The sequence below is a fragment of the Sminthopsis crassicaudata genome, chromosome 1 (assembly GCF_048593235.1).
Source record: "Sminthopsis crassicaudata isolate SCR6 chromosome 1, ASM4859323v1, whole genome shotgun sequence".
Lineage (NCBI taxonomy): Eukaryota > Metazoa > Chordata > Mammalia > Dasyuromorphia > Dasyuridae > Sminthopsis > Sminthopsis crassicaudata.
Window position 1 is genome coordinate 480,770,658 of NC_133617.1, and position 14,261 is coordinate 480,784,918.

Sequence of the window (14,261 nt, forward strand, 5' to 3'; positions counted from 1 at the left end):
ACCTTATTTACTTTATTCTTTTTCCTCCTTTCATCTCCCCCAAACAAGCTATAGTTAAGAAAAGATATATCTAATGTATTTATATGTACATATATACACACACTCATATCTTTCCTATCCCTGCTGACTTTGCTTTAATTCTGCTTTTTAATTTGCCATACTATTACTTAATCTCCTCTCACCCATGTAGCAATAGGTTTTTTGTTTTGTTTTGTTTTGTTTTGTTTTGTTTTTTTGCTTCAATGTCTTTCTCTGAAGATGAACCCTGGTCCCATAACAGGTTTCTATGGTGGGGTTCTTTCTTCTTTGCAGGTTCATTTTTTAAAAATAAGAGGTGTTAGAGTAAGCACCTCTAATCCTGGGGAGGGAGGGTGGTGCCTCTAGCTTCCCTTCAGCTCTCCCCTCAAATCAGGAACCCCAAACCAAGAGCTCCACTCTCCTGCAAGTGCCTGCAGCCAGCAGCATTCCTTCCCCACAGCTTCTGCACTCACAGGTGCTGATTCCTTCTCACTCAACAGCACAGCTGGACATGGTATTCTTAATCAGCAGAGGTTCCCTCAGACTTCCCAGACTCAAACCCTGACTACACCAACAGTCCAGGAGATAAAAGTCTCTGTGGTTCCTCTGGGGCTCCAGCCATACCTAGCTAGCTGGAGGAGTCCCCACTTAATGTTTTTGTGGATCTAGCTGAGAGGTGTTAAGCCCTTCACATGGGTTAGTCCCAGCCTGAGGTCTTTCTTCAGATCTTGTTGGGTTGTATCAGGAGGAACCCTGTTCTGTACCAAATCTTGATTTTTTTTTTTTTTTTACCAATCTATGATCATCCTGAGGTACAAATTTGTTCCATTTGTGGGGGAAATATGGAGATCTTGAGATTTACCAACTATTCTGCCATCTTCTCAGAATCCTCCTCCCAACATCGATCTTTGTAAAATTTTGAGCTCCAGTTTTTTCCCCCTCCATCCTCTTTCTCCCCATTCCCCAAGACAACATGCAATCTGATATGTTATACATATATAATCGTATTAAACATATTTCCACATTAGTCATGTTGTGAAAGAAGACAGAACAAAAGGAAAAATATGAGAAAGAAAAAAAGGTGAAAATAGTATCATGCTTTGATCTATATTCAGATAGTTCTTTCTCTGGATATGGATAAGATTTTTCATGATGATTCTCTTAGAATTGTCTTGGATCATTGTATTGCTGAATAGAACTAAGTCAATCATAGTTGATGGACTGATGTCCATCTATTAATTGTTGTTGTTTGTCCTTCATTCTCAAAGAGGACCATGATGTCAGGGAGTTGATGCTGTGACATGCAAGTGAATTGGATTTAAGTGAGGGAGGGCTGGGCAAGGTCACCTGCCTCACTTTCCCTTCCAGATCTATCTGAGTCAGTGGCCAGATAAAGATCAGGGTGACTGGAGATGGACCTGGAGGCAGTGGGAGATCTTGGCCTTTTTAAGCTAAGATTTTCAATAAGTCTCAATTTGACTGAGGCTGCACCCATTCAGTAAATAAAACTAGGTAGCAATTGAGGCAAAAAAAATCTTCTTTCATCTAATCCAAAAACAAAAAACAAAAACAAACAACAAAACAAAAACCCAAATAAATAAGTAAATAAATATTGGAGGAGAAGACCCTCAGAGTTTATGTTCAAAGCCAGAAAAGTTAGGTGGATTATCTAGGAGCACATACCAAAGTAAGTTAAATAGAAGAGAGTTGGTTCTATATTTCTCCTGATTCCCAATCTAGTTCTAATTCTAGTGCACTTTTTTCCTTCATACTACAGTTTGAGGCAGTAAGATGACACAATAGATAGAATGCAGAGGTGGGAATTAGGAAGACTGGAGTTCAGATTTTACTTCTGACACTAAGACTGCCTTATGCTAAGTCTGTTTTGCTGCTTTGGTGCACAGCGATCTCAGTCTTTTTTTTTTTTTTCCTCCCTCTTTATTGGTTTTATGAAGCTGGGAACGAGAAAAGGCCCATCAGGCTCACAAGGAGAAGGACGATGAAAATGTGGAGGCTGATGGTGAAGGAGAGGAGGGAGACTCTAATGAACCTCATGAGGTTTTAGTGGCCAGGGAGGAGATCAACATGCTCTTGGCAGAGCAACGGAAAACAGCAGCTCTCAAGGTAGGCAGATACTTGAGTAATTATTGACTGAGTTCTATCCTGGTTATTGTGAACAATATGGTTCCTGCCTTTAGGAAGCTTATAATCTAACTGGGAAGATAGAAAATCCTGGGGTCCAAAATTGTCCCACAAATAATAAAAGAAACCGAGACTAAATTCTGAGACAATAGTACTTTATTATTTTTTCATTCATTCTTTTTTTTCTAAACATTTTTCTAAATCATGCTACACAAGAAAAATCAGATAAAAAGGGGGAAAAAAAACAAGAAAAAATCAAGCAAACAACAAAAAAGTGAAAATATTATGTTTTTATCCACATTCAGTTCCATAGTACTCTCTCTGGATGCAGATGGCTCTCTTCATCACAAGTCTATTGGAATTGACCTGAATCACCTTATTGTTGAAGAGCCAAGTCAAGAGTTCTCTTGGTTCTGCTTCCTTCACTTAGCATCAGTTCATGTATCAGTTCATGTCTCTCCAGGCCTCTCTGAAATCATCTTGCTGATTTCTTATAGAGCAATGATATTCCATAACCTTCATACACTATAACTTACTCATCCATTCTCCAATTGAGGGGCATCCATTCAGTTTTCAGTTCCTTGCCATTACAAAAAGGACTGCCACAAACATTTTTGCACATGTGGGTCCTTTTCCACAATAGTACTTTATTTAAGGGTCCATGACCTTCTCTAGTGAAATGGACCTCAGATCTTCCTTACGATTGTTGTTAATGTCTCCTTTCTATAGGGCTTTAGTTGTATAATGCTTGATACCTGGATAATGCAGATGAGGCAAACTGAAAATACAGAGTTTCAATGACTGATAAATTTTGACCTTTTCTCTCTAAGAGGGTCTACACAAGATACAGAATTCCATTGTTTGACAAACTTATATATTTTTTTTTATTAATTTTATAATTATATATTTTTGATAGTACATATGCATGAGTAACTTTTTTTTACAACATTATCCTTTGTATTCATTTTTCCAAATTTTCCCCTTCCTCCCTCTACTTCCTCCCCTAGATGATAGGCAATCCCATATATATGTGTTACAGTATAACCTAGAAACAATATTTGTGTGTAAATCCAATTTTCTTGTTGCATGGTAAGAATTGGATTATATATAAGGTATAAGTAACCTGGCTAGAAAAACAGTAGTGCTAACAGTTTACATTCACTTCCCAGTGTTCCTTCTATGGGTGTAGTTGTTTCTGTCCATCATTGATCAACTGGAAGTGAATTGGATCTTCTCTTTGTAGAAGATATCCACTTCCATCAGAATGCATCTTCATACAATATTGTTGTTGAAGTGTATAATGATCTTCTGGTTCTGTTCATTTCACTCAGCATCAGTTGATGTAAGTCTCTCCAAACCTCTCTGTATTCATGCTGCTGGTCATTTCTTACAGAGCAATAATATTCCATAACCTTCATATACCATAATTTACCCAACCATTCTCCAACTGATGGACATCCATTCATCTTCCAGTTTCTAGCCACTACGAAAAGAGCTGCCACAAACATTTTGGCACATACAGGTCCCTTTCTCTTCTTTAGTATTTCTTTGGGATATAAGCCCAATAGCAGCACTGCTGGATCAAAGGATATGCACACTTTGATAACTTTTTGGGCATAATTCCATATTGCTCTCCAGAATGGCCAGATTCTTTTGCAACTCCACCAACAATGTATTAATGTCCCAGTTTTCCCACATCCCCTCCAATATTCATCATTATCTTTTCCTGTCATCTTAGCCAATCTGACAGTGGTATCTCAGAGTTGTCTTAATTCGCATTTCTCTGATCCTAGTGATTTGGAACACTTTTTCATATGAGTGGATATAGTTTCAATTTCATTATCTGAAAATTGTTCATATCCTTTGATCATTTATCAATTGGAGAATGGTTTGATTTCTTATAAATTAGAGTCTCTATATATTTTGGAAATGAGGCCTTTATCAGAACCTTTAACTATAAAAATATTTTCCCAATTTGTTACTTCCCTTCCAATTTTATTTGCATTAATTTTGGACAAACTTATATCTTGACCTTTTAGGAGCTTCTACTGAGCTGATGAACAGACCTTGACAGATCTACCTTGGCCTTTCAGAAGGTCCTACTAAACTGACAAGCAGTCATGGGCTGGGCTGATAAAGAGATATCAAAACATCCATGTGAGCCAATGGGCTGATGGGTAGGCAAGCCACAGGCCAGTAACAAGGACCATTTATTGAACAAATGCTTATTTTTATCTCCCCATGTTGGGCAATAAAGGGATGATAAAAAATGGAGGGACAACAAAAAGAGCTGTGGGATTTCCTCCTCTGGCATTCTGGGCTTGGTCACTACAGAAAGGCAAAAACAAGGATGGAAGTCCTCTAATTAGCTTCCTCTGATTAAGTGAGTAAATGTACAATCTACAATTCACAGATCTGAGGCCTAATAGAATTTAGAATTACTACCCCTATGGAATAATATCAAATTAATTAATATTGATTAGAATAAAATAGGGGTCTTATCACTTACCACAAAATGAAATGTATGTGAAAAAGTTAATTTTTTCTCTTTTTTTAAAAATTAATTTTATAATTATAACTTTTTTTTGACAGTACATATGCATGAGCAATTTCTTTATAACATTATCCCTTGTATTCATTTTTCCAGATTTTCCCCTCCCTCCCTCCACTCCCTCCACTAGATGACAGGCAATTCCATATATTTTACATGTGTTACAATATAACCTAGATACAATATATGTGTGTAAATCCAATTTTCTTGTTGCACGTTAAGTATTGGATTCCGAAGGTATAAGTAACCTGGGTAGATAGACAGTAGTGCTAATATTTTACATTCAATTCCCAGTGTTCCTTCTCTGGGTGTAGTTGTTTCTGTCCATCATTGATCAGCTGGAAGTGGGTTGGATCTTCTTTATGTTGAAGATATCCACTTCCATCAGAATACATCCTCATACAGCATTGTTGTTGAAGTGTATAGTGATCTTCTGGTTCTGCTCATTTCACTCAGCATCAGTTGATGTAAGTCTCTCCAAGCCTCTCTGTATTCCTCCTGCTGGTCATTTCTTACAGAGCAATAATATCCCATAACCTTCATATACCATAATTTACCCAACTATTCTCCAATTGATGGACATCCATTCATTTTCCAGTTTCTAGCCACTATGAAAAGGGCTGTCACAAACATTTTGGCACATACAGGTCCCTTTCCACTCTTTAGTATTTCTTTGGGATATAAGCCCAATAAGTCCTGCTGGATCAAAGGGTATCCACAGTTTGATAACTTTTTGGGCATAGTTCCAAATTGCTCTCCAGAATGGCTGGATTCTTTCACAACTCCCCCAACAATGTATTAGTGTCCCAGTTTTCCCACATCCTCTCCAACATTCATCGTTATTTGTTCCTGTCATCTTAGCCAATCTGACAGGTGTGTAGTGGTATCTCAGAGTTGTCTTAATTTGCATTTCTCTGATCAGTAGTGATTTGGAACACTCTTTCATATGAGTGGATATAGTTTCAATTTCATCATCTGAAATTATCTGTTCATATCCTTTGACCATTTATCAATTGGAGAATAGTTTGATTTCTTATAAATTAGGATCAATTCTCTATATATTTTAGAAATGAGACCTTTATCAGAACCTTTAACTATAAAAATATTTTCCCAATTTGTTACTTCCCTTCTAATCTTGTTTGAATTAGTATTAGTTTGTACAGAAACTTTTTAGTTTGATGTAATCAAAATCTTCTATTTTGTGATCAATAATGATCTCTAGTTCTCCTCTGGTCATAAATTCCTTCCTCCTCCACAGGTCTGAGAGGTATCCTCTGTTCTTCTAATCTATTTATGATCTCATTCTTTATGCCTAAATCATGGACCCATTTTGATCTTATCTTGGTATATGGTGTTAAGTGTGGATCCATATCTAATTTCTGGCATACTAATTTCCAGTTTTTCCAATCTTTTTTTTTTTTTTTTTTTTCAAATAATGCATTTTTATCCCTAATGTTGGTATCTTTGGGTTTATCAAACACTAGATTGCTATAGTTGTACCCTTTTTTGTCCTTTGTACCTAATCTGTTCCACTGATCGACCAGTCTATTTCTTAGCCAATACCAAATGGTTTTGGTGACTGCTGCTATATAATATAGCTTTAGATCAGATATATCTAGACCATCTTCATCTGACTTTTTTTCCATTAATTCCCTTGAAATTATCGACCTTTTATTCTTCCATATGAACTTTGTTGTTATTTTTTCTAGGTCACTAAAATAGTTTCTTGGGAGTCTGATTGGTATAGCACTGAATAAATAGATTAGTTTGGGGAGTATTGTCATCTTGATTATATTTGCTTGGCCTATCCAAGAGCACTGAATGTCTTTCCAATTATTTAAATCTGACTTTATTTTTGTGGCAATGCCTTGTAATTTTGTTCATATAATTCCTGACTTTTCTTTGGTAGATGGATTCCCAAATACTTTATACTCTCGACATTTGTTTGGAATGGAATTTCTCTTTGTATCTCTTGCTGTTGCAATTTATTGGTGATGTATAAAAATGCTGAGGATTTATGTGGATTTATTTTGTATCCAGCAACTTTGCTAAAGTTGTGAATTATTTCTAATAACTTTTTATTAGAATCTCTGGGGTTTTCTAAGTATACCATCATGTCATCTGCAAAGAGTGACAGTTTGATTGCCTCATTAGCTACTCTTATTCCTTTAATCTCTTTCTCGACTCTTATTGCTGAGGCTAACATTTCTAATACAATATTGAATAGTAATGGTGATAGTGGACAACCTTGTTTCACTCCTGATCTTATTGGGAAAGGTTCCAGTTTATTTCTATTACATATGATGCTTATTGACGGTCATAAATATATGCTCCTGACTATTCTAATGAATAGTCCATTTATTCCTATACTCTCAAGCGTTTTTTAGTAGGAATGGATGTTGGATTTTATTAAATGCTTTTTCTGCATCTATTGAGATGATCATATGGTTTTTATTAATTTGATTATTAATATGGCCAATTATACTAATAGTTTTCCTAATATTAAACCAGCCCTGCATTCCTGGTATAAATCCTATTTGATCGTAGTGTATTATCCTAGGGATGATTTTCTGAAGTCAAAAAGTTAATAATTAAGTATTTTTAGAATCAGCTGCCTTGAGTTCAGTTTTTGACATGACATTTGAAAACAAATTTTGACATTTGTTTTTTAAAATTTTGAATTTTAAATTCTCTCTGTGAGACAGTAAGCAAATTTATATAGCTTATACATGTGCATCATGAAAACATATTTCCATGAAATATTTTTTTATTCAATAGAAATTTGTTTTTTCCACTTAAATGTAAAGATAGCTTTCAATATTTTCTATAAGATTTTGAATACCATTTTTCTCCCTCTTTTGCTCATCTCCCCCTTCCCCATGTACATATGTACAATCATTTTTACATATTTCCATTAGAGTCACATTGGGAAAGAAGAATCAGAACAAAAAGAAAACCATAAGAAAGAAGAAAACAAAACAAGTGAAAATAATATGCCAGAGATGGAATGGCATTTTCTAACCAAAATTTATTGGAATTATGTTAGATCACTGTATTACTGAGAAAAGCCAAATCTACCATAGTTGATCATCACACAAACTTGCTTCTAAGGTTTTGCTTACTTTCCTTAGCATGAGTCATGAAATAATATTTTAAAAGCAATTTGCATACCTTAAAATGACACAGGAATATTATTATTAGTTATTTGTGAAAAAGAAGAGGGATATGAACATAATTGATGGATTTTGTGAAATTTTTTTCTTCTTTTTCTTATGTTTAATATAAGGAATGACTTAGAGCTGAGAGAAGGATGGCAAAGGCTATCAATAAAAGTTTATTTGATAAATAAAAGGGGCCCAATACCAGGAAGATGAAGATCACTGTGAAACAAGCTCTACTCCATCATTCTGCAGTCTCAGATTATAGGTTTGAATGAAGAATGGTGAAAGGGTTAGGGAAGCTGGAACTTTCATTTTCATGTATGGAAGCAGCTATGGTGTTTGGGGAAATCCTGGTTTCCCTTTCTTAGGGCAGTATTTTTTGTGATCCATTGGGGATTTTGGTTGACTCATTCAAAGTAAGTGTCTGCATTCCTTTTGGAGTAGCAACATCTAGGGAATAGTACTAGTACTAGTTGTGACTATCCAAGGTTATAGGAAAAGTCATTGTAAGAACCACAGATAATCTATCTCCTACCTTACTGTCCTGGTAATAGTCTATGGTATAAAGCTATTACTGGAAGGCTGCCTGTGAACTCTGCTTCCTGGTGGCATATGCACTGCTTGAGACATTTCACTACTCTGGGGACAGTACTTGCAGTAGAAGACTGGGGACTTCTAGATAGGTAGGAGGTAGAACATATGAATCTTCTGAAAATGAACACTGATAGAATCCCAGGGTTGGGAAGGACTTCAGAGGTTGTTTCTTGCATCCCAGCCATGAGCAGGAATCATTTCCACTATATCTCTAGCAAGTGGTCATCCAGTCTCTATCTGAAAACCTCTCTACTCAAAGGGAACTCATTATCTCCACAGGCAGTCAGCTCATTTACTTTTTGGACAGCTCTACTGGCTAGAAATATTTTTTTTATATTGGCCTTGACATCTTTATGTTTGAGAAATATTATAAGGACTGTAGTGGGCTGGATGGAACAGGCTCCTGACAGATATTCCTGTCATCAAATGCATTATCTTTATGACCCTGAGAGATATATCGAGATATATCATCTCAAGACCTATATTTTAGGCTCCTATCGGAGTCTTTTTTAGCTATAAGGTGATCAGAGAGAGAGACCAGAAAAAGGCTTGGGGTGATGTGGAGTGGCAATGATGTGGCATCTTTTACTACAGCTAAAACATGTTTTATAGCATAGTAAGAGTCCAAATCTCTGGAAGTTAGTGGTCAAAGTGAGACCTCTTTTATAGGAGAAATATAATCACTGTTCCGCATGTAAAGAAGCAGGAGCAGTATATGAGAACAGACAGAGGGAGGGCTAGCTTCTCTTAGCTCAGATCTCTATTTGCTCCCTAGGTCTCTGTTTCCTTTTAAGGACCACATTCAAGGATTCTGCTCAGATCTACACTTGCCATCATACTTTTCCAAATGACATGACTCAGTCAGCTATCTTCAATGTGTATTAATAGTGGATCAAACCTTCAGGGTGAGGGCACTTAAATGCTCATCAAAGAGATCTCCTCAGAACTCCAAAATGTGATATCAATGGTGGTATTTGTACCTTTTATGGGAAGGTATCTTCAAAAAGCCATATTCTTTAACATTTCATCTCTTTCTATCACTTTCTTCATTTGTTCTTTATCCTCATTTTTTTCTCACCAATCCCTGCACTTTACATTATTTTATATACTCTGAATGAAAGGAAATAAGAACAGGTCTGTACAAGTATGGGCTATTTAGTACAACTTTCCAGAGAGCACTTTAGGGAAGTATTAATGTTCTAATGAAGCATCATCTAAGGAGCCTTTTCTGGTCTCCAAGGCAAAGAAGAGAAGGTCCCTTTTTGAATGGTTTTAAAGGAGGACTCAGAAATAAATGAAAGTTAGGATTATTGATAATAAGGGATGGATTTCTGAGAAGGGGATAGGATGGCAAACATTGAGAAATGTAGATGTGGTAACATCAAAATAAATTTTTCAAAAGAGAAAGCTGATGCTGTTTTCCTTCCCTTCTTTGCAGAGGGGGGAAACTATGGATATGGAACACTTCATTTACTATAAGATTCAGTTGGTGTGTTGATGAGTTTCACAAAACTGCTTAAATCTCTTTTTTAATTCTTTCTACTCTTTCCTCTCACTCTCTCATTCACAGTAACATGAGATCTGCTTCCCTTCCCACATGTTATTGTCTGTTATCTTATCCCCATCTACCTACACCATATTCCCAGTCTTCCTTTCTCCATTCTCCAACTCATTAAAATCATTGCTCCTTCTACCATGTTTTTTTGCAATTCCTGTTCTGATTTTACACCTCTTCCCCTCATGCTTCTTCTGTATTTTGGCAGTCACACTGAGACTTGGCCCCATCTTGGAATGCACTGCATCTCTGAGCATTTTTTCCAGCACTGGGTGCATTTTTTATCCTCTCTGATTTACTGGCCCCAGAGAGGGAGTTAGAATACTCATTGTTCCTCATTGCCACTTCCAAACTCTTATTTTATCACCATCACTCAGCAAACTCTCTTTTAAGATTCACTCTATCCAAATTTATTATGTGGTTCAGATCTGATGACTATTACTTACTAACCATAAACACTTCCCTTCTTTTCTAAGTCCAGTGACTTAGTTTACATTCTTCTTCTTCTCAACCCTTGTCTTCATACTCGGGAACATACATGCTGAAGTTCCTTCAAATACCCTAACCTCTAATTTCCTCAATCTACTTAATTCCCATGACTTATTCCTTTTCTTTACTACTGGTACACAAAGAGGTGGTATTTTTATCAGATACTATCAGATAGTGTTCTATATACACAGTGAAAAACTTTGAAATTCCTTTATTGGATCACAATTTATCATTTCAGGTCTTTCCTGCCAATCTTCTAAGTTGTTTTGGTCTGGAAAATTGTTTCACTCTGTCTTTTTGTGGGTTCTACCATTCTAAAATTGTTTAGAGCCATTATTTTAAGGTATTTGGAAGGGTTTGGGGGGAGAGCTGTTTCTCAGCCCTGACAAGATTGTCCTTTCCCAATCTTGATCCCATAGTGAATCAATTCAGTTCTACACTGTCCTCTAATAATCATTTTTTCCTCTCTAATAATCCTTGCATTTTTGTCACAAGGCTGCTCACATCTTGCCAAAATCCAACACTGGATTATTTCAATCATCTACCACCTCTACTCCTGCTCATTTGCTAGTCCTAGAACTACTCTTCTCTCCAAGAAGTTTGGTCCAGAAACTCCTTTACAATAGGTGATTTCTCCTCCAGGAACTCCTTGGTCACTATGTTACTACCACTATTCATCAATTATCTATGGAGCCAAGAGCTTCCTTTTGGGAATATTTTGAGAATAATTAAATCAAAATGGGCTGGTTTCTCAACGAATTTATCTTATCAGATCTCAACTGCAGCTCTCACTACATCAAGACAAATTTTTTACTTCTCTGAAATTAGTCATTCTACTTATACTTAGTGACTGTTTTGAGAATTTTTTCTTTTCCTCAAACCCTTCATAGTACATCCTTTTCCTACCTTTTCAACTAATGACTCAAATTATGTTTTTCCAGGAAAATCAATACCATGCTCAGTAGCTTCCTTTTCTCCCCTCCTTTTCATCTCATAACCCTTTGACATCATCTTTCATGATTCCCTTCTTTATTCCAGTCTCTGATGAGGCTGCTCATCTGTTCAAAAGAACAAATTCTCTATATGTTTCCATAATCCCATCTTTTCCATGCTTTTCTAGAAGATTGCTTCTATCATTCCCCCCTGGCTAATCTTCAATCTTTATTCTTTCCCTACCAGATCCTTCTTTGGTACATGTAAGTCTCCCTCATAAAAAATGAAAAATTATATTTACATTGGTTATCTCCCTCATCTGGAATGTCCTTTCTGACCTCTTGGAGTCTCTGACTTTTTTCAAGACTCAAATCAAATGTTATTTTCTATAGGAAGCCTTTACTAGTTCTATATACATGCTGGGACCTTTCCATACAAGTTATATTGAGTCTGCTTTGTATTGGCCTTGTATACACATGTGTTTTATTTCCTTGGATAAAATGATTTTATTTTTGTTTCTGGCACAAAGTAGATGTTCAAGTAATGTTTGTTGATTGAAAACAGGGGAAAAAAGTAGGGATGTATTCAGAAATAAAAGTGATCTAAAATAAAAATGTATAAATAAAAACTACAAATAAAAAGGACTTGGTGTTATGCTGAAAAATATTTTTAGAAGAATTTAGTAAGAATTTCTGAGTCTGCAGCTGAATATTGAGCTGTTTTTAGATTACTCAGAAAGATATGATATACTTGTATCTTTCAGTTAAGCCTGGCAGTTACAACAAACCATACAACAAACTGACAAACCATAATAATCTTCCTATGACCCCTTTTGTAAAGAATATGATCCTTTTCCACTTAATTCCTTGGGAAGATGAGCCATTTCTCTGGTAGCTGTTCTCCATTTAACTATTGGACCTTAAAGACAAAAAAAAGTAAAGGTGAAGCAAGATGAGATACTTCAGTCTGCTAGTTAAAGTGCCTACTTCCTGTTGTTAAAATGAGCAGCTTTTATCTCACATAGCAATTATTTATATATGTAAATCAAAAAATGCCTTGAAAATTATTGTATTCAATCTCAAAGATTTGCAAGTCACAGATTTGTTTTTAACCACAAAAGCTATCCCAATATCTTAGTTTCATTTAATGATAATAAGATAACATTTATATAATGCTTTAAGGTCTGCAAAGCATTTTACAAATATTTATCTAATTTTAAATTCATAACAACAAGGTGGTCAGAGATATTATTATATCCATTTTACAGACAAGGAAACCAAGGCAGACAGAAATTAAGTGACTCGCTCAGGGTCATGTAACTAGTGAGTATCTGAGGGTAGATTTGAATTCAGGACTTCCTAACTCCAGGTCCAATACTCTATCCATTAATGACTCCCAGTCTTTAGACAATGACTCTATTATAAGTGTGTAGGAGAAAGGGAAAAGGTATCTGGGAGTTATTTCAAGGAGTCTGTACATTTATATGTGAAGCCACACATAAACAAATAGATCTTTTCTGTACAAAACAAATAAAGTATCTCATATATATGACTATTTTTCAAATTTAGGTTAATGTTTTATGAGTCATAAAATATACATTTATTTAAAAGCATTATTTGAAGTCATGACAATTTTTTTCAACTTGTTTTTTCTTCAGTCACGGGACCATGGCATCATAGATTTATTTTATTTTTAATTAATTTTTTAATGAATGAAATCCATCCTTTCTCCCTACTACTCCACCCTATGGAGGAAAAAAAAGAAAAAAAAAACTCTTGCCACAAGTATGCAGTTAAGCAATACAAATTCCCTCACTAGCTTTGTCCAAATACATATATATGTCTCAATCTGCTGAGTCCAAGCAGTTGGTAATTTTGTGGCTAACTTTAAATATATAGGCTAATCTAAATAGATTTAGAGATGGAAATGGACTTAAAGACCACCAAATCCAGTCTTTTTATTTCTTGATGAGGAAATTCATGGATAGACAGGTTAAATTACTTGCTCAGGGTCACACAGGTAGCAACTATCTGAGTCCTGTTTCCTGGCTATTATACCAATCATCCTGACTTTCAAAATAATATTATCTTCTTTGAAAGCTCATTTCTATAGAATGAACTCAGTTAAAACCCACTACATCAATGGATGCTAAACAATAAAACTATTATTGGGGGGAGGGAGAGAGAGAGGAACAATTTGTGAAATTATTTGACATAAAAAAGGGATCCTCCTACCTGAAGAGGTTGGCAACTACTGTTGTAGTCATTAGGTCAATCAAGATTGAGTTTCTCTAATTCTTAAGCAGCCCAGATAACAAAGTTGTATTATTATATTGTAACAATTGCTCGGTTTTTTTGTTTGTTTGTTTTTATTTTTTGCTAGACCTTTGGTTTCATCAGTCTGAAGAACATCAGATCTTTTTGCTCTAGCAATGCTAATCAGCACCTGTTCTCCAATTTCTTAACTTTTTATTGTGTCAAGGACTGCATTGGCAATGTGGTGAAGACTAGTGATACCTTCTCAGAATAATGTTTAATGAAAATAGTGATTTTTTCCCCTCTCATCCAAGTTTATGAATTCTTTGAAATCCATCTATTGCCCCAACCTAAGAACCTTGTCTCTCCTAGAGTTGCTTAGGGCTCAGAGATTAATAACTTGCCAAGAGTCACATGGCTAGTGTATGTCAGAGGTGGGACTAGACTCAGGTCTCTCTGAATCTGAAGTCATCTCTCTACTCATTCCACCCTCACCACCCTATCTCTCATTGAGAAAATAGCACAACATATTAAATACCCAAAAATGCCATGATAGACAGATG

The 14,261-nt window shown here is 35.7% G+C and overlaps 1 protein-coding gene across 1 annotated transcript in view; it reads left to right on the forward strand.

The window, feature by feature from the left end:
- The window catches only part of LOC141550525 (kinesin-like protein KIF19), a 103,937-nt gene that overhangs the window by 48,158 nt on the left and 41,518 nt on the right, over positions 1 to 14,261 (forward strand). Inside the window, exon 12 of the mRNA XM_074281280.1 lies at positions 1,974 to 2,142. Within this exon, the coding sequence (XP_074137381.1) occupies positions 1,974 to 2,142 (169 nt within the window). The remainder of the gene's footprint in view (positions 1 to 1,973; positions 2,143 to 14,261) is intronic.